The sequence below is a fragment of the Triturus cristatus genome, chromosome 12 (assembly GCF_964204655.1).
Source record: "Triturus cristatus chromosome 12, aTriCri1.1, whole genome shotgun sequence".
Classification (NCBI taxonomy): Eukaryota; Metazoa; Chordata; class Amphibia; order Caudata; family Salamandridae; genus Triturus; species Triturus cristatus.
The window spans coordinates 78,578,480-78,606,103 of NC_140595.1; the positions used below are offsets into that span (position 1 = coordinate 78,578,480).

Here is a 27,624-nt window from a genome sequence, read left to right on the forward strand (position 1 = left end):
TTCTAAAACACAAATCGTAGCTTTCAAGTGCAAGAAGCAATGTAAATCTTTTTGCTAGGTCTTGGGTCATGAAATTTTGAGATCGTAAATAAATACATACATCTCTGAAGAGCCTTCTCCAACGATTTAATTAATAAACACCATTGCAGCCAAGTAGGAAAACTGTCCGTAGCTCATGCTGGTAAGTTAAATCACTTTTACAAGTCCACGGGAAGGAGGAATTTTAACCACTTGCTAGAAGATTATAAAACAACAATACCCACCCCACTTTAAGCTATGCTTCAGAATGTACCCCTATGGCAAACGTTTGTACGTTGATTAAAGCATTCCCAGTCCTGGCCCTGTGTCTGGAATGTGGTCTCTCTATAACTTATGTCTAGGTGGTTTCAAAGATAGTCCATTGGGGCCATTGCATAATTCATGCTTCAAAAGAATGTTTTAAATCGAAATGTTCACAGCTTTTAATAACAAAGATACATATGAATTAGACAGGTTAGGTTGTATTATTAAATTACTTCAACTATGTTCTTCAGGGAGGCTACGATTATTTTTGAAAATCTATTTCTCAATTGTTCCGTTGCTGAAGAGAATTGTGCGAAGTGAAAATAAGTTATCTCGACAAATTGTTTTATCAGGCCTACGCCTTAGCTATTCTTTTTCAGTCATCGTGTTTGAATATCCCTATTAAGGTTAGGTAACCTGCCACTTAGTAACTAACCGGCAAAAGGACAGAACAGACATCTGACTCTTACAACGGTCCTCTTTGCCAAGGGGAAAACAAAATTTATATCATGTTCTGTGTAACTGTTCTGTACTAGTTGCATCATGGAGATGGCACTATAATCCATTATTTAAGTACAACATTGATCTATCCAATGAATGTATTCTATAATGACACCTCCAAATGAATAAGTAGGTTATTGTCTATTCAATTTTTTTTACAAGTTTACTGAACATTTTTACATGTAAATATAGGTTATGCAGACTTTTTTGTGTTTTACACCACTTGATATAAATTATTGTATTGTTTCTTGGTTGGGATCTAAATCAATTGTTAATAAACTTGGCTATTGTTCTTGATAGTGTGCTCGCCAATGTCCCCACCTATTATGCTGCAAGAATAAGATCTTTAACTATAGCTAGATGTCAAGCTCATTTGCTAAGTGTCATTCTGGATCCTTTCTATCCCTTTATGACATTTATACTCCGTTATGAGGGTGATCCTTGGTGAACCAAGGAAAGTTTTGCTGTTTACAATTTGTGGTGAAGACTGTTGCTGTACATGGAAAGGCATTAAGAGAAAATTGGGCTCCAGATCAAGCGGGCAATATGTATTCTGGGAAGGCAGAGCAAGGTGGAACCTGGGGCAGGAAACCTTGGCTAAAAACATTCAGATAGACTTGTACAATACAAGAGCTAACTCAATTTGAGCATTTATTGACATTGAACGCACTCAGGAAAATAGAGGGCATTTGCATACTTCAGGAAACATGTCTGCTGTCCAAAGATACGTGGAGGCTGCTTTTGCACTGGTACCCAGCACAACAATGTGTTGTGTCTGTTCAAAACAGTGAGGATGGGAATAATCTTTGGGACATATACAAGGTTCTTCGTGATCAGCAAATTTGTAGACATCAGTGGCAAGTGGCTCCTACTGAATGGAATGCTGAGGAGAATAAGCGGCCTTGGTGCCATGTACACTCCTCAGTAGAGTCCGAAATCCACCTTATATGGCTAACCCAGTGAACGAATAGTCAGTGAAAGAGTATGTGAGATAATCAGTTGTAGGCTGGGCGATCTCTGGGTAGGTCGAAGAACTTGACCCCACCTATCTCGAGGGAAGAAATGGCCATTAAGAGTTTGAAAGCAGCCCTCAAAGTGCCCTGGACTGGGTGGTTTGGTGGGGGGTTGGGGCCATGGGTTGCAGACTGACTGAAGCCAGAATGGTGGTCATCGCCAAGCAGAGTAAGGACATTATAAATGTGCCATATAAACCAATCTCACTCCTTAATACAAATATCAAGATTTATACTACAATCTTGGCAACCTGGCTGAAGGGCGGGGGGGGGGTGTTGCCACAGTTGATGCTCCTATCAGTGGGCTTTGCGGAAGGAAGTAGAGTAAGCTACAACACAAGAAGAGGATTCACCTGATAGATACTGCACTGAGGCTCTGGGAGGGGGGGCAGGGGGTCCTTTCTCCACTCAATGCATAAAAAAAACTTTGATAGAGTGGAGTGCAGCTTTTCTGAGAGATACCTTAAAGGTATATGACTTCAGCCAGTCATAACTGATTGCGGTCTGGGTGTGCAATGAAACCAACATGGCTAACTTCAGAATAACTGCCCTAGAGACCCAGAAAGTAATGATTTGGAGAGAAATATGGCAGGGGTGCCCTCTGTCGCTTCTCCCATTTGGATCCTTGGCGGTAGAGAGTCTGCAGCAGCCAAGGACTTGAAGGCATGCGGCTGGGTCTGGACATGTTTAAGCTCACAATGTTTGTGGCTGTTGTGCTGGTGTCACTGGCTGACCTATTGGTAACTGTTCCTTTGCAGCTGAATCAGTCCGATCTATTATACAGGTATCTGGCTCAAGATAAAAGTACCGAAGTCTGAGTTAATGGGCTTCACATCAACTCATAATAAGCATTCAAACTGAAGGAAACAAGCCTTTCCTGCTGAAATAAGACTTCCGTTTAATATCTAGTCATAAACCTTATACCCAAGGGTGAGGATTCAAACTATACCCTTCTGGCCATCTACATTAAGAACAATTTCACCCACACAAGGAATGGGGCTTCTCCCCAAAGTTATAAAACAGCAAAGTTGGTGAGTGACAGCGAGTCTAATATGAGCGTTTTGTACAGTTGCCACAACACACCAGTTATGCTTCAACGCTTTGACAAACCGCTAAAGAAAATGTTGGAGGGAGTGGGGTTGGGTTGTTGACTGGCCTATGGTGGCACTGGGCCATGGTCTGCAAATTGTAGGAGTAGTTTGAGCAGCCTCACCCAGATACTCTTATACTAGATCTATATATAAATTAACATGCTTAAATCATTCCCCATCTTTGGGCTGGGAATCCCTGCTACATTAAAATAGCATACAGTGTTGGAAGGTCCATAGGCCTGAAACATAATCTGTTTACTAGCACATCCACCTTATTTGAATGAACCCAAACTTCAGCCACTTAACTGAAAACGTTGGCTCCTACTCACCCGAGAGGCCACCATAGCTCAGTTTTCAAAACACAAGTGAAAGAAGAGAATATAATGAATGAGCCGGGAGGATTGAGAGTCATGTGAATTTATAAAATATACCTATGTTTGTAACTAGAGTTACAGGTAAGTAACTTAGGGTCTGATTTAGATTTCGGGGAACAAGTCCCTCCATCACAACGGTGACGCATATCCCATCCGCCGAAATATAAATCCCATAATATCCTATGGGATTTATATTTCAGCCGACTGGATAGCCGTCACCATTGTGACTGAGTAACCCGTTGGCTGAAATCAAAATCGGGCCTTAAGTTTTTCCTCCAACATTGGATCTTTCATATCATCACAGGCTTGAATCTGAATAGCAAGCAGTATACATTCAATTACATATTAAAAGTGGGAGGAAGCTCCTCTTTATCGAAACAGGTTCCTTAGGACTGCCTACTCCACTACTGCATCACCTTCTCGTCTACATAAAAACAGTGATGCTTTGTGAATGTGTGCCTGCTCTTTGGCTTTGGAAGGAAAGATCGGAAAATGACGGGTTACTTTCGGTCTATGGCAATTTTAACACTGCATACTGCTATTTAATGTACCAGGAATTTCCAGTCTGAAGACTGGGAACGATTCAAGTATGTGAACGTATAAAAGATACCAATGTTGGAGGGCTGGACTTTTAGGTAAGTAACTCCTTTCTCATAGAGGTCACAATCCCATGCCCAAGATGAATCATTTGGATTTTGCACCATAGGAAGGGCAGTGACCTGGGAAGGGAACCAAAAGGCTGATGTTTTCTACGATCAATAGAAAGGCAGGTGCTGATGGGCACACCTGTTCCCCAGTGGGTGACGATTGGTGTCATAGGCTTTAGCATATGCAGTGCGCATGAGTCACTTAAAAACTTTGCTTCAACAGAATTCTGTAAATTGTTGTAGATTTGTTTTTGTGTGGAAGGGCATTATTGCATTCACTGTTTGAAGAGTTTGGTAAATGGTTGGAAATGAATGAGTGTATTCTGGATGTAAGCCGCCATGGACAAATTGAACCAGTGGGTTCTCTACCTTTTAACATGTGAAACGGTGACACCCCTATCTCAGTTGGGCTAGATTCTGTAGACTTGATTATAGTATATCAACTGGAACATTCCCTACCAGCGTAAGATAGACTCTTTCTTTGGGATACTCATTTAAACATTCTATCTTGCCATTACACTGGAGATTATATAACACTGTCTTGATGTGTTTAATATCATGTATATTGAGGAATGTAGTGATTTCTGCCAAAGTTTCTGTTTATCGTAGCCAGTAACGAGGAATTCAGGATAGCGTCCCCAGCTAATAATGTCCATTAGGAAATCTAAAACAACATAAGTAGATCCTCTCAGCACATCACCTCAGGCCATTAGGAGTGGTAATCAATGAGAACCATAGCAAAGTCCATCGTTAGTAGGCAAAGTTCTGAAAGATCCAGAGATGTCCATATCTACTTTCTGCCACACAAAGGTTGGCCATGGGACACATGCGAGATACAGTGGTCTTTCAATTTGTATCTTATGTGAAATCAACTACACACTGCCTTACCCATCATTCGGTTTCTACATCCATTTCCAGCAACCAAAATACTGTCTCAACAGGTTAATTGCCATGAAGACATTGCTATGTTTCCACTGTTTACAATGATCGCATACATGAATACATGACCTGTGGAGGTATGCATTTGTCATTAGGGAAAACAACTCTCCAACTCCAACTACACTCTGCTCTTGTGAAATTTTGGGAGTTTTCGCAAGGTTCAATTCATTACCCAAGGCACTTACAGCAAACCATTTGTCTTCATTCTCTTCCACAACCTGGATGACATACATTGCTGACACAAGCAACCACATCCATCTCTTCATCCTCTTGAGCTTCCCCCTAGTGGTTTTCACATGGCAATCTTGACTAACAGTTGGCAATCTGATTGGCGTGTCCTGGTGCTTGGAACAAAGTCTTGCCACATGAGCAGTAGATGCTGCCCTGCCACCTAGTAAGTTTCTGAACAAGTGGGTTTTATTCTGTTCGCAAGTGAACCTCGTACCCCAATTAAAATGCAGGAAGTGTTCTACAGCCTACACACCGGCTAGTAATTTTCTCTGTGACAGAGTATCGTCTCTGCCTGGCTCAGAGTTTTCGGAGTATAGGCAACTGTTCATTTATTATTGCCTGATTTTTGGGAAAGAGCTCCCCCAAAACCGTAGGCACAAGCTTCCACAGAAAGATGCATTGTTTGCCACAAGAGAAAGGTTGTAGTGTTGGACCATTATTTGTGTTATGTGATAAGTTCAGAAACCTTTTGTTGCCAGTTTCCATACAAATACAGCATCTTTAAAAAAAGAAAAAATGGCTCTATTTGAGAAGCAAAGTTCTATTCAAAGTTGCTGTAGTATTCGCAAGTCCTGCAAAAGATCTCAGTTAATCTTGATCACTTGGTGCAGGAGCCATACGAATTGCTTCTACTAATTATTTTTTGGAGTCACCCCATTGGATAAGAAGATTGAGTGGCAAACATAATCATCTTGAGGTCTGGGTTTGCACTCATCTGCATTTAAGATGAGGCATTCTTTTGACATTCTGGAGTGAACCTCTTATAGAATTTCAAAATGTTTGCCTGTACTTTGGTGAAGACTAGCGCATCATCTTAGAAGCTTCTCAGTTTGCTTCCTTGTCCTTGAAAATGTGGCTCATCATGAGTTAAAACTTGATACTGCATATGTGAAACAGAACAACGCACATTTGTACGAAAACTTCTAAATGAATCACAAATGAAGAGGTCTCAAAGCATCTACTAGTTCAATTCGACAGTAAGCACTATGATGGACTCTGCTTCCTTTATTATGTCTTCTTTCTGTAGCTTCATCAATAAGTTTCACAAATCCTTGCAAATGCTGAAAAAGACATGTCTTAATTTCTGCTTCTCCAGGGTGGCATCGCTCTGAGTTTTATCAAGGCCCCAAACCTTTCTAATCCTCCAGTTTGCCAGACATCCTACTCAGATGGTGACAGTGGGATCACAAAACTAATCGCCAGTGTCAAATGCAATAAAATGATTAAGCCCGTATGTGGTGATAACATGGTAGCTTTATTTGCGATGCTCTTGATACATTGAAGTTGGCATCTGAACTGCCGGTAAACTGTCATCTGGGAGCGTTCACCCGAACAATCCAAGATAAACCACCATGTTTTGACACACTAGAGCGGACAAGAAACAAGTAGTATGTGACTGTTGCAGTCATAAAAAAAAATTGAAGGGCCTATAAGTTTGATACTTACAAAGAACCTACGTCAACTTTGTAATAAATTGTGGTATTAACCAAACGTGTTGAAACACTGAGAACTCTATTAACATGCATATCGATCCTGGAAAGTTGGGTTCACCCACAGGCATAATCATGATTCACACACTTGCCTTCTAGGGATCACCTATTGCATTTGATTGAAGCAAGCAACTATTAACTCCGTTACCTCACTCCAAAAGTGATATCTGACCTTTATCTCAATCAATCTGTCTCGCCTCTCCCGTATTATCTATCCAGTCATAATCATCAGACTTACCAGGCATATACTAATTAATATAAAAGCCTTTCAACTCCAGCCGTAGACAAAGGATGTCAGATCAACAAACATTAGCTATGGATGTCCAGACTTGGCTTAGCTGTTCTTTTGTAGACTACTTAAAACTATTCTATGAAAAGTCTAAAGACAAAAAGCTACATGTTTTTTTTATTTAGTCAAGCACCTTTAAATGCCATTTATACTTTAAGCAATATTTAATGTTTGAGCCACAGACAATTGAACCGATCTACCTGTTTGCCAAGCCATGCAGAGGAGGCATCTTTTAAAGTGACCTTGTGTACTGCCTTCCCAAGACACTTACTAATCAGTCTACTTGCCGTTCCATATAGAAATAATGAAAATTTACAAAACCCGTTTTGGTTTTATTTTGCAGCAAAAACGTTTTTTTCTTGTTAGCTTATTTTTCCATTTTTATGTATCCATATGCAAATGTCCCTGCTTTGTGATTAATTAAAATGTTTACAGTTCAAACACGATTGATGGAGTTATAGGTCTTCAGGGCTTCTGCTTGATCGCCAGTCCCTTCATTGGCATAATAGGGGAGGTCTGAGTAAGGTGCATGAGCTGCTAAAAAGTCACTCTAAAAGCTGAAGAAAAAAAAATGATTTCCAGTGGCAAACTTAGAAATTTAAGCTGCAAAAATAGTCCTGTATGGAATAGTCAGACAACCTTTCCTCACCTTTGCACAATTTGGGAATGGTAGTTGTTGGAGTCTATGGCCATATGTGCCTATGAATTCATGACCGTAGTGAAATCCAATGTTTATAGGCATGTTGCTGTATTATGAACTTTTGACATAGTCTCATAAAGTTCACATTCGCCATACGTTCAGTGTTCAGCTAGGAACAAATTGTTAGTTTTCTGAAAATTAATGAACGCTTGACATGTAGTAGTTGATGCACAGAGGCATTTACACATCTGCAAGGATAAACTTCCTGGTGCTCTATGTATGGAGATTAAAGAGACACTTGGGTTAGATCGGCTACATGAAAATTTCTCATAATTTGGAGGGAGAGTTATCCATTTCCAAAGCTTGTCCAGCCTTTGCACGTCTTACTAAATTTGTGGATCATCAGCTGGGTACAGCTATGATTAAAAAGCCTTTTTGTTTTCTCATAGGAGGATGTCACAGGTTGCTCTCTGAGCGGTTTAATGGAGACCAAAAAAAGTCCAGAAGAAGCACTTACGTTATCCTGTCTAAGTCTATCAGGTAATCTGGTATAAATGTGTGTGCATTGAACCCATTGGCTGGATTCACGTATTGTAAATACTAGTAGTGATTTAACTTTTGTCCTGTTATGTTCAAAATAGGCATCCACTCTGAACAAAGATCAAGAGGGGGGTGTGCCTTACACCTTTTCTTTTCATCCGCCTATAAAGAATAGCTCCAAGAACAATGCTTCTACCATAGTCCATTTGTGCCACTAGATTTCGGGCCAACTAGAACAGTGATGTTAATGGAGAATGAAGTGTACTGTCCTTGGTTATTATGACTTATGAGAAATTAGTGATTTTGGGTTTTGAGAATAAAGGGTGCAGACGAGGTTAGCATGAGACTCGAGATTATACCAGTGGTAAAACATAAGGTGGCTTTTATATCCTTAGAGAACTGGTTAGCAGATGGCAGTTACGGGTAAACTGCTCAGATTTGGGCGTGAGGTCAGCTTTAGTTGTTCAATCATCTGAAAGAAGCAAATGTGGTAGGTGAGCCATAAAGTTGGCCACATATTTAAAGCAAAGGTAGGAGTACAGCTACGGAGTAAATGAGGCAGTCCAGGGAACCAACAAGAAATTCATTTAATTTTTAGCAGATTCAGGGATCAGGAACCAGATTTCAGTCATGGAATGAGGAGCTCCAGGAAGCAAGCGTGAATGTTCCCTCTTCGAGTAATGAATACATTCATAATGTAGAGGTTAGAGTTGATGGAAAGAGTAATGGGTAAACTCCACCAGCAAGAGATGATTATAACCATATTGGTGTAGCCAAATCCAGGAGGCAAAGTCTATAGTTAAGCCACAGAGAACATGCAAGGGCACCAAGCAGGGGCTGAGTTCTGCCGTCAAGTTACTGCAAAATTACATATAGACAGTCCTAAGTTTAGCCATGGAGCACCAGGTAAATACAGGATGCAGAGGTCAGCTGGTCATAGATAATTGGCAGATAGTGAAATAAGATGTCAGACTTAAACAATGTAACATTCAAAACTAGGAGGCGTGTGTCAGAGTATGGCCCCAGCATAATAGGTGACTTTGCTTGTTTAGATTGTTGCATCCAGCTTCTCCGATCTGATGTGGAAACTGAAGCTTCCCCAATGAATCAGACTTTCACATTTGTTTTGGATGCCACAAAGATCTCCACACCATCTGACATCCTGTGTGACTCCAATAGCCTAGCAGCTGGCATTAGCATGGTATCATTAGATGATGCAAAGGCTTCTGAGCAACTCAACAGGACTATTGTGAGCCATGCTGAAAGTTCTATTGATACACCTGTCATGCCTGGCATAGAACCCTCAACTGTGACAACCGAAGTCCCTAGTAGTGGCACTGCCTCTTCTAGCCCAAGTCTGGACAGCTCAACATGTTCCTTAACAAGCTCAAGCCTGCTAGAGAGCAGCTTGGAGGACAGCAGTACATATTCACCCCGGGGCTGTTTTTATTATTTGTCTTCAGAGGACTCTGTTTCTAGCTCTGTTTTTGACAGCTCCACCAAGTCTGGCATCAACTCTCATCCAAGCATCATATCCATCAGTTCAGCGGACAGTGACCAGGAAGATTCATCAAGAGAGACTGAGCGAGGTATGAAGGAAACCGTAACAGAGAAGTATTTGCGTGAAAACAAATTCACAGCTGGTGATAGTGATTGGTGAAAGTGGGTCTCTAGGCAATATTTGCAATGCGTAGGGAAAATAGTTTCTCACAGTGATAGGTCACTTACAGAGAATCTAACAAGTCACAGGAAAAGTGTGAAGTGTTGCATGATGATTTTCGAGAGGTAGGATACCACCATCACTGTTTTTTCTATAGTACATTATGGTGAAGGTCTTCCCTGCACAAGTATCCGTTCATGGAATAGACATAACGATGGGTAAAAATGATATATATTGGAGAACAGACTTTGGAATTGGGAAACTTTCTCTGGCACTAAAGCTTTCAATAATCACGTGTGCGCTACCTTATCAAATTTACCACCACAATTGGTTTGACCTCTTCTGTGTTCACTGGCTAGTCACAATTTTTACGTTTGATTTGTAGTTGAAGCACTTGAGATCTGATTTATTGTATGCCAAATGAACTTCAAGTGAACTCTTGACTCTCCTTTCAAGTTCATCCCTTTGCCATAGTGGGCAGCAGCGAAGAGAAAGTTAATATTTGGTTTCAATTACAAACATGTTGTAAATGGCATGCAGTGACTGCTGGACAAACTTGCTTGAGAGTTCCATGGTTACCTTGAGAAGATTGTGCTAGTTGGCCTCTGATAATTAAACTTGTGAGCTACTTACACTTCCCTCTGTGGCCTCTTGATCTTTCTGCATGTTGTAGATTATTTTGATTACTGATTCTTAGCATATTATGACCGGTATCCATTCCACAGGATTGTTGTACTTTAAACCTCGTTTTCACTTATTTTCCCAAATATAATTCTGCAATCCACTGTCAAAGTTTTACACCCTTTTATTGATATGCGTTCCACTATCTTTATGGGGAAGGGACAAAAAAAGGTGCATCTTAGTCCATAATCCTAGGAACTAAAGGCAGCATCTGTCTTGCTTGAAGCTTTGAGAGACGAGTTTCCTCCACTGGAGACTAGCTTTATATTGATTCTTTTAGCCACTCTGTTTGTGATCGTATAGTAACTGATATCATCTAATCGAAATATCCGTTGCGGAGGGGAATCTGCAATTCTAGCCGAATATATTCTTTTCTCCATGCTGAAGACCTGGAAGATGCATGTAAAAACACTTTATATCTTCCTTGCTTTTTCTAGATTAAGAGCAGCAGTCCTAGTCTTCTGATTTTTCCAAGAAGCTGCAAAATTATTGTTCCTTCCCATACTTTATCCATGGAGGTTCATCAGCTCTTGTATCTTTATGCATTTTGTGACTTAAGTCTTCTCTCTTGTGAGGCACTGGTAGTGGAAGACTAGCCACATCTGCTGCAGGCTGTGCCTCTTCTGGGATCCAGAGTCTGGGAGTGCGCAGTTACGACCAACATAGATGTCAAAGGAGACCCTCCCCTAGAAGCAGAGGCTTTTGACGACGTTGAGATGGATCTCGACAGTGAGCAATACATGGATGTTGAATTAGAAGTCAAATTCTTGACATGGAGTGCCTTGACATACTGTGTCCAAAAGTGGAGTCGCTTAATGTTGATTGGAACAAAAGCGCAATTGACGCAAGGGAAGCTTGTTTATCTGGGTTTGATTAGGTGCCACCCAGGGCAATTCAAGATGATGTTCGCAGAGATATCCCTCTGGTCATGGGTATGACAAAATGAAAGCATTCCATCACAGGATAGCTTGTAAGGGAGAATGGATGATAAAACTGCCTCCATTAGTCCAGATGTACAATAGCTTAGCTAGCGCACTCCAAAAAGAGGCAAAGGGAAGAGGCTTGGTCAGGTTATCTAGTAGACAAAATATCCAACATGAAACCCAGAACTATCTAATAACGTCCAATGAATAGTGAATATAATTCTGAAATCTAGAGCAAACTTGATTAAAGTAAACCACTTAATATCTGTGATGGTCTGATCTTTCCAGTTGGTCAAAATCTCATTATCACACATAGTCTTCATCTTCTTTAGTGTGACAATATTCCCAACTCTACTCCATGGACACTTTCTCCTGTAGATTACAGGATGTAGATGCAGATTAAATAAAAGCTTGCTAAGAGGTGCTGCAAAGCTTAGCATGTCTATCATTGAATAACTAAAGACTACAGTCATCTTTGAGAACTTGAACCACCTTTCTTTCACGCCCGGTTGCTTCCCTTGATTCTGGGACTGCTAGAACTGGCTATGGAGGTGTTCTCTGCTTTACCCTCAGAAAAGGCCGCTTTAGTACGCTTTCAGAAGAAATGGTGGTCACCTGAACAAGACCCATTCTTTCTGCGTGCAAACATGCCTCATGATTGAATCATAGTGGCAGCTTCAAGGAAGTATCATCCCACTTCACCATCTGCAACTGTACATTCTTGAAAGGTAAGCAAGTAAATTGATGCAGTTGTTTTGAATTTTTGTGGCATGTAAGCAACTGCCATGAAGACAGCAAGTGCTAATACCCTACTCGGGTGGTATAAGTCCCTGTTGGAGGCTCCCGGGTGACAGTCGGGTAGGATTTTGCAAAGATAATACAAGATTGCATGATGGTGTCCAACAAAGTGAGTAGTGTTGTGGCTGATCTAACTGATTTCGCCACCCATGGCTTGGATCAGGTGCTTGCCATTAATCACATTTCCAACATAACATTGCCCGGGAGGCACTAAGCCAATTCATCTTGGGGTAGAAAGGAAACTGCAGCATTAATAAGGATCATTGACATTACTGACACATGTAAGATGGCGACCTGGAGGACCATACGTATGTGGCAATAAATTATTACCTCAACATAGATTCCAGATTGGACGCCCAAGTAGGGGCATGGTTCTCTCCTGAATCTTTTTGGTTAGTGTACTGTTGGTTCTTATGGTTTTGTCTTTTTTCTTTTGGTGATGAGGTTTTTTTATTTATATATTCGAGTAGATCTTATGAACATAAATATACCACTTGCTTCTCCATGTACCAAAAGCATAGTTGGAGCTGTAGTTATGTAAAGGATCTTTATCTGATTCCACTTCGTAGTCGAGCTCTCTGATGTACCATTCATAGGATGATAGCAAAGCTTGCAGCTTCTGAAATTCTGAAAGGGGAAGGTTCCGTTCTCATCCAGGGGATACTCATCAATAGTCATAATCTATGAATAATCCCCGCCCATGTGCGGGATCCCGGAGCATATAGAAAATATATATATATATATATACACATATGTGAAAACATATAACTGCAGCCTAACAATGTTCAAAACCTGGCAATGCTGTAAATTACATATATTTGCATAGTAGTGCACCCCTATCCCATAAGGAAAAAAGGAAGCATAGACAAATCATAACACAGCACTGCTTTATTGCCATAAAGCAACATGTAATTGTAGGCATTCACCAGTAGGCTGCAGCAGAGTATCAAGAAATCAAGAAAACTGACACCCTGCCTTTAAGGCATTAGAGTAGGGGGACCGTGCCTTTAAGGCCTGCCTGTGACCCCCTGCTCCCATGATGCATTACAGGTGGCAGTTGGGCCAGTTCTTTTTTCCGGCTCCTTCTGTGAGGATCCTGGAGCTTGAGCTCTTCAGTTTTTGACTGAAATTTTGAAATACAGCCTTTTCAAGCTTTTTTCGACGTTTTCTTACTTCTAAGGGATAATTCTGCTGGTGTCCAGTGAATTTTCGAATTTTTTCCAGTCAGAATGTCTCCTTTATTTAGGAAATGTCCTTCTTGTGGCAACAAGATGGCACTGGCGGATCCACACTCTGTGTGTATCGTGTGTTTACCATCTAAACACGATCCTGACCAGTGTCCCCACTGCCAGAAGTTCTCTAAGCGCACTCTGAGGGACAGAGAGCGCATTAAATTACATGCAGGACTGGAGAGGTAACGAAGCCGTCGTGAAGGCGAGCACTCTTCATCAAGACCTCCTTCTTCAGCTACGCAAGTACAAAAACGGCGACACACCAGCTCCCCTGGCTCCAGAAAGAACAGGAGTCCAAGAGGTTCGCCGTCGAGGGTGCCGGCGAAGAGGCAGAGAACTTCGACGTCGAGGGATTCATCCCACCATCAAGATTCTCCGCCGCGCAAAAGTAAGTCGGCGTCGAGGCACAGCCCTGCGGGCTCGCAGGTTGCTGGTACAGTGACGTCTGGGCTGTTTCCGTCGACGTTGAGGCTTCCGTCGACGTCGAGACACTCTCCGCCACACTCGAGGGGGTCGGCGTCGAGAGATGCGGCGACGTACATTCCGCCGCGAGTGGACCGGTCGCCGTCGAAGGTTACCCCCACTCGGCGACATAGAAGGTCGACGTCGAGAGGAAGATCGACGTCAAGACCACCACCTCGACGCCGAGAGAGGTCGACGTCGAAATCGCCCAGCCGACGTCGAGAGAGGTCGCCGTCGAAGCTGCCCAGCCGACGTCGAGAGAGGTCGACGTCAAGGCCCAGTCGGCGTCGAGAGAGGTCGACGTCAAGGCCCAGTCGGCGTCGAGAGAGGTCGACGTCGAAGTCACGGCCGACGTCTAGGTCACCCAGCCGGCGTCAGGTGCCAGAGAAGAGGAGATCGACGTCGAGGTCTCCGCGATCGGCGTCGAGACCGCTGTCGCACTTGCCGATGGTGACGCAGACGTCGTCGACGTCAAGGGGCTCGACGTCAAGGGCGAAAACTGGAGCGGAGAAGTCCCCAGGAGAACAGTCATCATCTCCGGGACTGCACATCGTGCAAGTATCTCCTGAAGGATCACCCAAGGCTCCAGAGCGATTCGGACTGTCACCGCGCTGGTTACGAGATGGGAACACTGGCGCATGTCGGAGTCCGGGATCGGACTGCTCCCGCATGTATTCCCCACCGCGCAGGAGTACGTCTCCTCCGAGAGAGCCAAGGCCAATTTCACCACGCCGGTCTCGTTCCAGAGACCGTCGCTCCGCGCCAAGACCTCAAAGATCTCCGTCCAAGCGCAAATCAAGGTCAAGGGCTCACCAGAGTGAACGCTGCCACAAGAGGCGACGCACCAGGTCGTCCACTGGGACTTCATCAACAAGGTCCTCAGTCCGGGACTACTCCCCTACTTTTTCCTCAACACCTCCATCGCGAGTGTCCCCAGTGGATGACATCGCAACGTTCTCGGACGTTCTGGGTAGAGGGGCGCAGAAGTTGAACATCGCGCTGCACACTCCTCAGGCGCCCACTTCTGTGATCTTTGACACGTTGCATCATCGGTCGGCTCCCAGACCTCTGCTTCCTTTGGTGCCAGGACTGTTGGAACCAGCAATGGCCACGTTCCTCACTCCGGCTACAGCGGGCTCTGTACTGTCGGGGATAGCAAAGAAATATAAGGTTCCGACCGAGGATCCTTTATTCTTGAGGGCGGACCCGCCAGCAGACTCAGTAATCGTGGCGGCGGCTATGAAATCCCACTCGGCCTCAGTATCTTCTTCTGTCCCCCCTGAGAAGGACAGTAAACTGATGGACTCCTACGGGAGGAAAATGTGCAACACTTCAGCCTCGCACATGAAGGTGGCTAGCGCTTCAGCCCTGCTGGGGAGGTATGATCGCTCCCTCTGGGACTCCCTCGCCAGATTCGTGTACAAACTGCCTAGAGACGACAGGCAGGACTTCACGGAGATCCTACAAGAAGGCGGCCTGGTGGCCAACCAAATCATCAGCGCAGCGGCGGATGCCTCGGACCTAGCCGCGCATGGCTACTCCCATGGCGTCTGCTCCCGGCGTTCGGCCTGGCTCAGGCTAACGGGCCTCAAGCCGGACGCGCAGAAAAGAATTCTCAACCTGCCTTTTAATGGATCATCACTGTTTGGGGCTCATGCTGATGACCAGATGAGCAAGATGAAGGCGGAGTTGGACACCGTGAAGGCGGTGGGGCTGGAAAAGCGCAAAGAATTCCGGAAGCGCTTTCGCCAGGGCGACAAACGTGCCTTTCACCAGCGCGTTCAAACACCCCAGTGGTCCTCTCAGAACCAACAGAGGTCCCAGTTTCAGCAAAGGGGTCGGGGCAGAGGAAGAGGAAGTACAAAACAGCAGCAGTCCTCTAACAAGCAGCCCTCCAAACAGTGAAACCTTACTTCCTCCGCTCTCATTCGCCACTCCGGTGGGAGGAAGTGTCACTGTTTACCTGGAAGAGTGGAAAGCCATTACAAGCGACAGATGGGTGCTGAGTATTGTAGAGCGTGGCTACTTGCTGAGGTTCAAATCTCCCCCTCCGCAGGTACCCCCACGGAGACAGTCGCTCCCTCCCATCCAAAACAAACTTTTAAAGGACGAAGTTACCACTCTCCTCTCCAAAAACGCCATAGAGGAAGTTCCAACCAGGCAGAGAAATCAAGGAGTGTACTCCCGGTATTTTCTTGTTCAGAAAAGAGGAGCGGTCAAAGAGTACAGACCCATCCTCGATCTCCGCCTACTCAACGGATTTGTCAAAAGAGAAAAGTTCAGGATGCTGGCACTGCACCAGATCTTCCCACATCTTCACCAGGGGGACTGGATGTGTGCCATCGACTTACAGGATGCATACTTCCACATTCCTGTCTCAGCGAAACATCGAAAGTTTCTCAGATTTCAGATATTTCGCCAGCATTATCAATACAAGGTCCTGCCATTCGGCCTCAAGTCCGCCCCACGAACATTCTCAAAGTGCATGGCGGTGGTGGCTGCTTTTCTCCGCAAACGGAAGATATTCGTCTACCCCTATCTAGACGACTGGCTCTTGAAAAGCTCAACTCCGGCTCGACTCCAGAGTCCTCTTTTGTTTTGCCTCAACCTTCTACACTCGCTGGGCCTTCAGGTCAACTACAGGAAGTCGGTCCTCAATCCCACTCAGCGGATCCACTACCTGGGCGCCTCTCTAGACTCCTCAAGCGCAAGCGTGTGTCCTTCGGAGGAGAGATTATCCTCCATGCTTCAGAAAGGCCACGCTCTTCTCAGCACGGACTGCCCCACGGCCAGACAAGTGTCGTCTCTTCTGGGGTCGATGGCTTCGTGCATTTACATTGTGCCCAATGCACGTCTGCACATGCGTCCTCTGCAACAAGATCTAGAGGATCAGTGGTCGCAGAGGTCCGGCTGCTGGGAGGATCGCATTACCCTTCATCAAGCCGCCAAAGATTCCATCCGGTGGTGGATGAAGAGCTCCCATCTGCTTCATGGCGTCCCATTCCATCAGGCGCCCCCGACAGACAGTGGTCACCGATGCCTCCATGCAGGGCTGGGGTGCTCATATGGGCCGGCTTCAAGTACAAGGTCTCTGGTCCGCTACCGAGCAGAGCTATCACATCAACTTTTTGGAGCTACGAGCAGTCCTCCTGGCTCTCAAGTCCCTGTATCCATCCCTGCAAACCAACTATATTCAGGTTCAGACAGACAACACCACAACTATGTTCTATCTGAACAAGCAAGGAGGGACCAAATCACGGGTCCTGTCTCTGGAGGCCCAGTCAATCTGGAGATGGCTTCTGGCGAGAAACCTGACGACCGTCGCGGTTCACCTGCCAGGGACCCTGAACGTGCAGGCAGACAGCCTCAGCAGAGACTTCGTCGAAGCGCACGACTGGGTGCTCAACGAAGACGTCGCTCAAGACATCTTCCGCTTGTGGGGCACACCGGACATCGATCTGTTCGCAGACGCGGACAACAAAAAATGCCCCGTCTTCGCCTCCAGGTTCCCTCAACGGGGGTCGCAGGGGAACGCGCTTTTGATCAGCTGGTCGAGGACATTGCTTTGCGCTTTTCCTCCTCTCCCGCTCATCCCGGCAGTGATACAGAAGTTCTACAGAGTCAGAACTCGGATGATCCTAATAGCCCCGGAGTGGCCCCGTCAGTGGTGGTACCCGGATCTACTCCAGCTGTCGGAAGTACCACACAGGAGGTTGCCGTGCCTACCGAACTTGCTGACCAAGGACAAGGGGAGGGTGTTCCATCCCAATCTTCCCTCCCTCCGCTTGACGGCATGGCTCCTGAATTCATCCAATACGGACATCTAGATCTGCCTCCGGACTGTATGAACATCCTCGTGGAGGGCCTCTTTGCCTCCCGAAGAAAGTCGTACGGCTTTAAATGGAGAAGATTCTGCTTCTGGTGTAGAGATAACGCCCTTGATCCGATCCGGGGTCAAGAACAGGTTATTCTCCCCTACTTACTATACTTGGCGAAGTCTGGGTTAAAATACTCTTCCATCAGAGTACACTTAGCTGCTGTTACAGCCTATAGGAAGTCTCCTACCCAGACCTCTTTCTTCCAGATGCCAGTGGTAAAGGATTTCTTGGAAGGGCTTAAGAAAGTTTACCCACCAGTGAGGTCTCCTTCCCCTTCCTGGGAACTTAACATCGTTCTCTCTAAGCTGATGGGAGCTCCTTTTGAGCCTATTCATAAGGCCTCCTTGCAACATCTGACCTGGAAGGCTGCCTTCTTAGTAGCCATCACTTCGGCCCGTAGGGTTAGTGAAATTCAGGCCCTCTGCTGCAAGGAACCTTACACTGTGTTTCATGCTAATAGGGTGGTGCTCCGTACTCATCCGAGCTTCCTGCCCAAGGTGGTTTCGGACTTCCATATTAATCAGGTGATCACGTTGCCCACCTTCTTTCCTCAGCCGACCACTCCCCCGGAGAGAGCTCTACACTCTCTTGACCTCCGGATGGTTTTGAAATTCTATCTAGCTAAGACCCTTACTCTTAGAAAGTCAGACAGGCTCTTTGTTAACTATGGGCCCACTAATACCGGGCTGGCTGCGGCCAAGAGGTCTATCTCTAGATGGATTGTCTCTTGTATAGCTTTGGCTTACCAACTGTCCCACAAAGTTCTGCAGGGTAAACCTAGAGCACACTCTACTCGAGGGAAAGCTTCTACTGTAGCACTCCTTCGCAATGTTCCCATGTCTGAGATCTGTAAAGCGGCTACGTGGCGCTCAGTCCATACTTTCACGTGCCATTATTGCCTAGATTCAGACGCGCAGGCCGACGCCCAGGTGGGGCAGGCCTCTTTGAGGAACCTATTTGCATAACTGTAATGCAAGATGTGTCTTTTAATGTATGTTTTAACTGCTTTGTTGCTCGTCCGCGAGACTTTGGGTATGGGCTTGCTACTCTATTCATAGATTATGACTATTGATGAGTATCCCCTGGATGAGAAGGATTAGTTACTTACCTGTAATCCTAGTTCTCATCCAGGGGTATACTCATCAAAGTCATAAGCGACCCACCCACCTCCCCGGACGAGCATTGTTTTCTCTTTAAATAAGTGATGTATGGAAGGCAGATCTACTCAGGTGCGGAGGCACCGCCAAAAAAGAACTGGCCCAACTGCCACCTGTAATGCATCATGGGAGCAGGGGGTCACAGGCAGGCCTTAAAGGCACGGTCCCCCTACTCTAATGCCTTAAAGGCAGGGTGTCAGTTTTCTTGGTTTCTTGATACTCTGCTGCAGCCTACTGGCGAATGCCTACAATTACATGTTGCTTTATGGCAATAAAGCAGTGCTGTGTTATGATTTGTCTATGCTTCCTTTTTTCCTTATGGGATAGGGGTGCACTACTATGCAAATATATGTAATTTACAGCATTGCCAGGTTTTGAACATTGTTAGGCTGCAGTTATATGTTTTCACATGTGTGTATATATATATATATATATATATATGTATATATATATATTTTCTATATGCTCCGGGATCCCGCACATGGGCGGGGATTATTCATAGATTATGACTTTGATGAGTATACCCCTGGATGAGAACTAGGATTACAGGTAAGTAACTAATCCTTTTTTGCTGTCTGAATCCTACATTAGTCTTCATTTTACTTTCAATATTTTTATTTTAAAAATAGTTTTAAAAAATCCTTTTTTTTAATTCAGATGTCCTGATTTATTGGGTTGATTGAATGTTTCTTTTTCAAACTTAAAGATAGATGTTGCCTATTATTATAGTCCATTTAAAAAAAAAAAAAAAAATTAATCTACCAGGTACCTGTTTTCATTATTATGTTTTGTTATACCATTTTCATTCTCCTTTTTACTGTAACATGTATCTGATGGAGACTTCTGGTCGCAGATTCCTTGGAATTGTGACCACTTCAGATTGGACCTGGAAATATTTTCATGAGCAGTACCCCTGCATGCCAGTAGGTGGTGTCATCCACACCGAAAGTGACGTGTGAGCTACCCCCAGTCACTTTTTAACTGACGATTTACCAACCCTTTTGTAGAAGATTTTTGAAACATTGTCTTCTGGTGTGGCAGGGATGTCCGCGAGGAAAACTGGTTTTAAGCCCTGTGGCACCAGTCAGCGGGAAATGTCAGTGACTGACCCACACTTAGTTTGTCTCTGGTGCCTCAAACGCGACCATGACGCGAAGACCTGCATAAATTGTCGCGTCATCCATGCCAAGCAGCATTCCTTCTAGGTCCTTCCGGCTTGACATGCAACACGCTACATTCTCTATCCCGGTCAAGAGTAAGGTCACAGAGCCACTCCTAACGTGCTTCATTCCACTCTGAAGTAGTTAGGGTAAATCCCACACGCGCAACAAGAAGTCGAAGAGGTCTTGACTTTGCCCTGTCTGTCGAAGTCATCTGACAAGCAATCGTCTGTATTTGATGCCTGGCTCTGCGGTTGAGCCTAGGCAGTCTGCACCTCCACAAGCTGGAGCGACCCTCACCAGAGAATTGTGAGGCCATGCACCTCATATTTGGGCTGCCCATCCTCGCTGAAGCGCCTTCGGGCCCTGTGAGCCTAGGAGGGGCCCCTACTGGTGTACTGCCGGCGTGTTTGCCCCTGGAGCCAGTCATGCCCCTTGGATCCATGGACGGATCCAGACCATCACTGATAAAGTCCTCTCGACCCTCCCTGGCGCTGGCCCCACTGCTGATGCCTTCCCCTTACTCATCCCCAACTCCTACAGTGAGCCAAATAGGCTTTGTCCGACGCAGACTGGAGGCATTCCATTGAGGCTTAAGTCTGTGCCCTATTCCTGAGCTAGGATTTAGGAGGACCACTGGACACTAATGAATACCAGCCCCTAGATGTCACCGAGGACACCTGGTGTAAGGATTCGGTGGATGCCAGTGGACTGGACACACCCCCAGCTAGTGGCCTGATCTCTCCTCCCGAGTTTCCAGGAGCTGGATCAACCCCCTTCCAACTGTGAGAAATTTGAGGAAAAGCACGTCATATTTGGGAGTCCTGTTCTCTATGGAGTGCCTTCGGGCCCTGTGGGCTTTGGAGGGGGGCCCCTACTGGTCTTCCACAGGCGGGTTCGCCCCTGCTGCCAGTCGGGCCCCTTTGATCCATGGATGGATCCAGACTGCCTCTGGTCAAGCGATCTTGACCTTCCTCAGTGACAGCCCACTGTTGACGTCCCCAGCGCTGCCGCCCCTATACCCATCCCTGACTCTGACATGGAACAGGATGGGCGTCGTCTGACACCTACGCCGACTGGAGGCATTTTATCTAGGCCTATGGGCTATGTCTTGGGGATAATTGGGAGAGGGCCACTGGACCCTGGTAAATTCCAGCCCCTAGATGTTACCGAGAACATGTGACTATTTGGCGGATGCCAGTGGACTGGGCACTCTCCCAGATACGGGCATGGTCGTTCCGCCTACCATGGCTACGGAGGAGGCAGCCTAATTTGCTATGGTGGTCGTGAGAACATCTGAGGTCCTGGACCTTCAGCTGCCCTCAGTGGCTTTCAAGATGAATGTTTTGACGGAGGTACTTCAGCCGGGAGTCACCACTTCCGAACCGCTTCTCCTGTTTAGTGAAGCCCTTGCAGATGTCCTACGCAGGGCCTGGTCCAAGCCCTGCACAGGGGCTCCTGTGAATAGGGGATTTGCCCCCTGCCATTGCCCTGGGGACCCCAACTTCCTCACCCATAGCCCTAACCAGTAGAACTTGGTGGTTCAAGTCGCCACCTCTAGAGTAAATCCTGGCACATTCCCTCCCACTCCACCAGACAGGGAATCGACGACGCAGGATACCTAGGGGAAAAAAATATGTTTTCTTCCGACAGTCTGGCATTGCAGTCTGTGAACACCACGTGCCTTTTGGGCCAATGCTCCCTTTCGGGGCAATGCTCCCTTTTGCTCTGGGACTCGGTTGGGCAGGTGCTGCCTATGGTCTTGAAGGAGCCCCGAGCCGTACTCTCCCAAGCTATTGCTGACAGTAGGGACGTAGCTAAGTTCGGCATACGCTTTGGGCCGGATAGGACCAAATTACTAGGCAGAACAGTTTCTTTGTCGGTGGCCCTTAGGCACCACACTTGGTTTTGAACCACTGGCTTTTCGGGGGATGTCAAGGCCTCACTCATGGACATGCCCTTTGATGGCTCCCATCTCTCTGGAGACGAGGAGGATTCAGTGCTAGAGAGCTTCAAGGACAGCAGAGCTAGGGCCAGGTCCATGGGCCTTTCCATGGTCCTTCGCCAGCACGTCTGCCTTTCGTGGTCACAGAAGGGGCTTCCAGCCGCATTTCTCCACTCAGCCACCATGGCACCCAAGCTTCCCAGCGTGGCGGAGGACTCTGTGCCCACAGACCTAGTGGGTCTGGTAGCCAGTGGTAGGGCTAGTCGCCCTCCACCCATCCCCCACAAACGCACCACACATGCAGCTGCAGCCTCCAAGCCTCTTTAGTTTGCCCTCTGACCATCATGGGCATCCAGTGGGAGGGAGGATACACCATCACCTACACCGGTAAAGGTCAATAACATCTGATCGCTTTTCTAGATTGACCGAAGATGATATTCCCTCCCCTTTGTGACTTCCTCTCCATCCATGCCACCTACTTACAACAGGCTAATGGAGGATCAGATCTCTTTACTCCGCCAGGAAGTGGCAGTTTTCTTGGCCAAGGGAGCCATAGAGAAGGTGCCCGCATCAGAAGTAGCTCGTGGTTGCAATTCCCACTACTTTCTGGGGCCCAAGAAGTACGGAGGCCATTCTCCTATCCTAGACCTGCACTCTCTCATTTTCTTCCTGATAAAGAATTTCAAAATGCTCACTCAAACTCAAGTCCTGTCTGTCCTGGATGCGGGAGACTGGATGGTAGCGTTGGATTTGCAGGACCCATACTTCCATATCCCTGTCCTGCCTGCCCACAGACGTTACATGTGGTCCACTGTAGATCATGAGCACTTTCAGTTCACCGTACCTCCCTTTGGCCTTACCAGTGCCCTTTGGGTGTTCACCCATTGTGATGGAGGTGGTTGCCACTCGTCAGTGGAGATGCCAGTCTTCCCCCATCTCGACATCTAGCTATTCAAGATGGGCTCTCCCCAGGTGGTCGTCTCCTACCTCCAGACTATGGTGGACCTCTTGCACACATTGTGGTTCACTATCAACGTGCAGAAGTCACATCTGATCTCTTCTCAGATGCTCCCTTTCATCGGAGCTGTTCTGGACTCAGTGTAGATTCGGGCTTATTCTCCCAAACGGAGAGGCCAAGATGTTTATGCTATGGTACCGAAGTTTCAGCCGCTATCCTGGGTTTCTGAGACTGACCCTAAGGTTGTTGAGCCTCATGGCCTCCTGCATCCTGCTTGTGACTCATACCTGTTGGCATATGCGGGCTCTGCAGTGTGACTGGAAGTTCCAGTGGAGCAGCAAAGAGGAATCTCTCCGACATAGTCCAGATCTCAGAGGGAACAGTAAAAGATCTGCAGTGGTAATTAACGAACAGTGCTTGGGTCAGCGGCAGACCCAGTCCCTTTCCCATCCAGATCTGACAGTTGTGACATGCATCACTTCTAGGCAGGGGCGGCCATCTGGGAGAGGTGGAGATCAGAGGCTTTTTTTCTCTGGTGGAATCCGGGCTCCACATCAACCTGTTGGAGCTCTGAGCAATCTGACTGACATTGAAGGCCTTTCTACCATCCATCAAGGGAAGGCTATAGCAGGTGTTCATGGTCAATACCACCTCCACCACCATGTGGTATTGCAACACACATGGTGGGCAGGGTCAAGTACCATTTGTCAAGATGTCCTAGGTCTCTGGACATGGCTGGAACGTTAGGGCATATCCCTAGTGGTTCAACACCTGGCGGGATCTCTGACCAGGGCAGACAAACTCAGCCGAACATACCTAGCCGATCATAAATGGTGTCTCCATCTGGTTGTGGTGCAAGGTCTCTTTCAGCAGTGGGGAGAGCCTTGGTTAGATCGGTTTTCCACTGCAGAGGACGTGCAATGTCAGCTCTATGCGCTATGACAAGGCTGTTCTCACTCTGAGACGCTTTTAGTCTTGCGTGCACCTCTGTTCTCCTGTACGCCTTTCTACCCATACCACTCCTACCCAGGCTTCTCAAGAAGATCCGGAACGACTGGGCCCAACTCATTATTGTGGCTCAGCACTGGGCTCGAAGAGTCTGGTGTCCCTCTCGTATCTGGTTGAGCACGCCCATTGGTATTCCGAACAGGCTGTCCTTTCGGGAAGATCTGTCGCAGCAGGGGAGGGTTCTCCACCTGAATCTGTCTACTCTCTACCTTCATGCATGGAGATTGAGTGGCGACAGTTGCAACTTTCGACCTTCCCCCTGAAGTCTGTAATGTAAACTTGGCAGCTCGGCGTTCCTCCACCAAGACGTATACGCTGACTGTTGAAGCACCTTTATGCATGGTTTACAGCCAAACAGGTTGACCCTCTAGCTGCACCACTTTCCCAAGTTCTTTTGTTTATCCTTACCCTGGCCCAGCAGGGCTCTGCATTGGGCACGTTGAAGAGTTATTTATTTGCCTTCTCTGCCTTCCTGCGACTTTCAGATCAGCCATCCCTCTTCAAGACCCTTCTTGTAAATAGGGTCCTTAAAGGTGTGCAACACCTTACTTTCTTCAGCTCCCTTCGTTATTCTTCAATGGGACCTTAACTTGGTTCTTACTTTTATAATGTTTGCGCCCTCTAATCTGCTTCATACCTTCCCTATTAGTGTCGGTGAATCGGGATGGGAGCAGAAAACGCTTATCAAGGTGTCTGACCAATATTTCGTTGATAATAAACTGAGCATCTACTCATGAGATCTAAGACAATCTTCCTCACAATTTGAATTGAAGCAACAGTACAGATTCTCAGTAAGAATCTTTGTTAGTCACCATCCCGATGGATCCTCGCATCTCTATTTTCAACTACTGGTTCTTTAGATTTATCTAAGCCCTCTGCGACCGATTTGGAATACCTTCTGACTTTTGGATAGTTCCTTTATCAAGTGGGATATACTGCTCATTTCGTATTCTTCATTCTCGGAATATTAAGCTTGTACTTAACTTGCTGTCACTTTGAGCCCTGAAGAAGTTCCGTTAAAAATTTTGTCTTTAAGGAACGAAACGCGTTGGCTGCGGTTGTGTATTTATCTAAAATAAAAATTAAACAAAGAAACAGAGAAACACTTTGGACTTCTTTTCTATGTTCAGTGCACCTCCATTCGTTGTGAATTGTTTGTCAGAATTTCTCTTTTTCTGAGGCACCACTAGGTGAATGGTGCTGGAGTCTCTGTGCACTAACAGCCGGATAAGGCAGCAGCATTACTAGAAGTGAAGTGCTACCATTTAAGTCCGTCACCTTTGTTAGTTTTGATATTACCTTCCCTATTAGGCTTCTCATCAAGTCAGGCTTTCTGGTGCAATTACATATGCCTAGAGGGTCACTGAACTGCAGGCACATTCATCCCAACCTCCATACGCCTTTCTTCCCAGAAAAACTGGTCCTTCAGACCAGAGCATCCTTCTTGCTGATGGTAGTTACTCTGTTCCACGTAGGCCGGTCCATCACTTTACTTACCTTTTACGTTCCGTCTCATCCTGCTAAGGAAAAGGAGAGACTCCACCAACTGGACCCAAAAAGAGCGTTGCTATTCTACCTTCACTGCACAAAACCATTCATGTGGATGTTCAACTCTTCATGGGATATGTCGAGCTAAAAAAAAGTAAGACCATGCAAAAACGAACCATCTCCCGATGGATTGTAACTGTTGTTAGAAATGGGGGTCTCTAGTAGGCAGAGGTAGGTACCTTTGTCCAAATAGGTACCCTTGCTTCTAGTCAGGGTAAGGTTAATACAAACTTAAAATAACCCCTGCTCACCCCCTGGGTAGTTTGTCACAAGCAGACAGACTTATCCTAAAGGCAATGTGTAAAGTATTTGTACTCCAAACACACAGTAATACAGTGATAACGCCACAAATGGACACCACACCAGTTTAGAAAAATAAAGTATCTTTATCAAGACCAAAACGACAAAAATCCAACATACATGTACTAAGAATGACTTTAAAAAGGTTTCAAAGAACTTGGCCCAGAGAAAACTATGGATGCGTGATTTCTCTCAAAGTACCTGTAGTTGCGACAAAATTCACACAGTCAAACAGCCGCAGAGATGGGAAGAATCGAAAAACAGAGGGATGAGTCTGTCCCTGAGATCACGAGGAGGCGATGCAGCAGTTCTGCTGCACACAGGAGAACTGATGCCTCAAATCTGGTCTGTAGGGGGAAGTGATGGATCGATTCAGAGACGGTTCTGGTCCGCGGGTGATGTCGGGAAAACTTGCCGCACAGGTACGATGCGTGGAAATCCGGGATGTGTTGGGCGATCAATGTGGCAGAGTCTAGCGGCACTGTCTGTTTCTTCAGCCGCAATGCCATGATACGTCTGTTCGTACAGCGGCGACAGGCGCTCCTCGGTTTCGACAGCGGTGCATCGATGCGTGGAGATTCTTCTTGCACAGTGGTGCTGCATCAGAAAAACAGCTGCAAGAAGAGCGATGCGTCGATTTTCTTGTAGTTGCGTTGCTTTTCCAGCTCCTAACAGCAGGTACAACCTCCAGAGGCCCAACTTAGTCACAGGCATCTGTTGGCAGCTCAGAACTCCCAGCAAGGAAGTTCAGGGGAGCTGTGGGTGAACTCTTTGTGTCCCTGAGACTCCAGGACAGGAGGCAAGCTCTACTCAAGCCCTTGAAGATCTTCCTCAAGCAGGGGGGACACAGCAAAGTCCTTGTCCTTTCCTTGGCAGAAACAGCTACTGCAGGCCAACCCCAGACAGCACACAGCAAAGGGGCAGTACTCCTCCAGTTTCGCCAGCTCTTCTCCTTAGCAAAGGTTCCTCTTGATTCGAGAAGTAGTCTAAAGTTCAGGGGTTTTACGTCTAATACTTAAACTCCAAAATGTCTTTGTTCTCTGTATGAAAGGGTCTCTGAGCCCAGACCAAACCAGTTCTGTCCTCTCTGGTTCAGCTGCCTGGCAGGAGGTGGAGACCGCATTGTGTAAAGCAGACATGCCCTATTCAGGTGCAAGGGAAATCTCCTCACACCACTCTAAATGCAGACCGGGCCTATTCAGGTGCTAGTGAGAACTCCTCCCCCCTACTCTGAATGCAGCCCAGGTCAATTCAGCCCAGCCTTGACTCATTCAGGAAAGGCAGGACACACAAAAACCTCCCCCCTCCCCTCCTGTGGCTGCCTGAGAGAATGCACCTCTACAGCCCCTGTCACTCCTAAATTAGACAGTCCATACACACAGGCAGAGGCACACAGAATGGTTAAACAAGAAAATGCCTACTTTCAAAAAGTGCAAAAGAAACAATTGATGGACGGAATGCTGGACAATGCAAACATTCACCCCCAGTCACAAGGACCTGGGTTAAATCCATCATTCATGTGCTCTCCACACCACCCCAGTTTGGACCCAGCCATATGCAAATCAGTCTTGACCCCGTTCCTTGTGGGAACAGTCCAGCCCGAACTGCCAAGCCAGGTCCTCTCTGGACCGTAAACGAGCATCCTGGGACTGGTTTCAGGGCATCACCCTTCATCCGCCAGGCTAGCTTGAATCCAGTGGTGTAGTGAGCACAGGAGCCACGCCTGGACATACCCTTCCCACTTAGGGCGACATATGCAAAAGAAAGAATTGATGGACTGAATGCTGTACAGTGCAAACGTTCACCCCCAGTCACAAGGATCTGGGTTAAATCCATCATTCTTTTGCTCACCACGTGGGTCCTGTGCTCACCACACC

At 46.3% G+C, this 27,624-nt stretch overlaps 1 protein-coding gene across 8 annotated transcripts in view; it reads left to right on the forward strand.

The window, feature by feature from the left end:
• Positions 1-27,624, forward strand: part of TDRKH (tudor and KH domain containing) — a 375,719-nt gene that overhangs the window by 293,284 nt on the left and 54,811 nt on the right. For 4 of the 8 annotated variants that reach the window (XM_085639768.1, XM_085639770.1, XM_085639771.1 and 1 more), the window contains exons 12-13: positions 7,947-8,037; positions 9,090-9,626. In XM_085639768.1, the coding sequence (XP_085495894.1) occupies positions 7,947-8,037; positions 9,090-9,626 (628 nt within the window). The remainder of the gene's footprint in view (positions 1-7,946; positions 8,038-9,089; positions 9,627-27,624) is intronic. The other 4 variants (XM_085639774.1, XM_085639775.1, XM_085639772.1 and 1 more) reach the window with 3 other exon arrangements.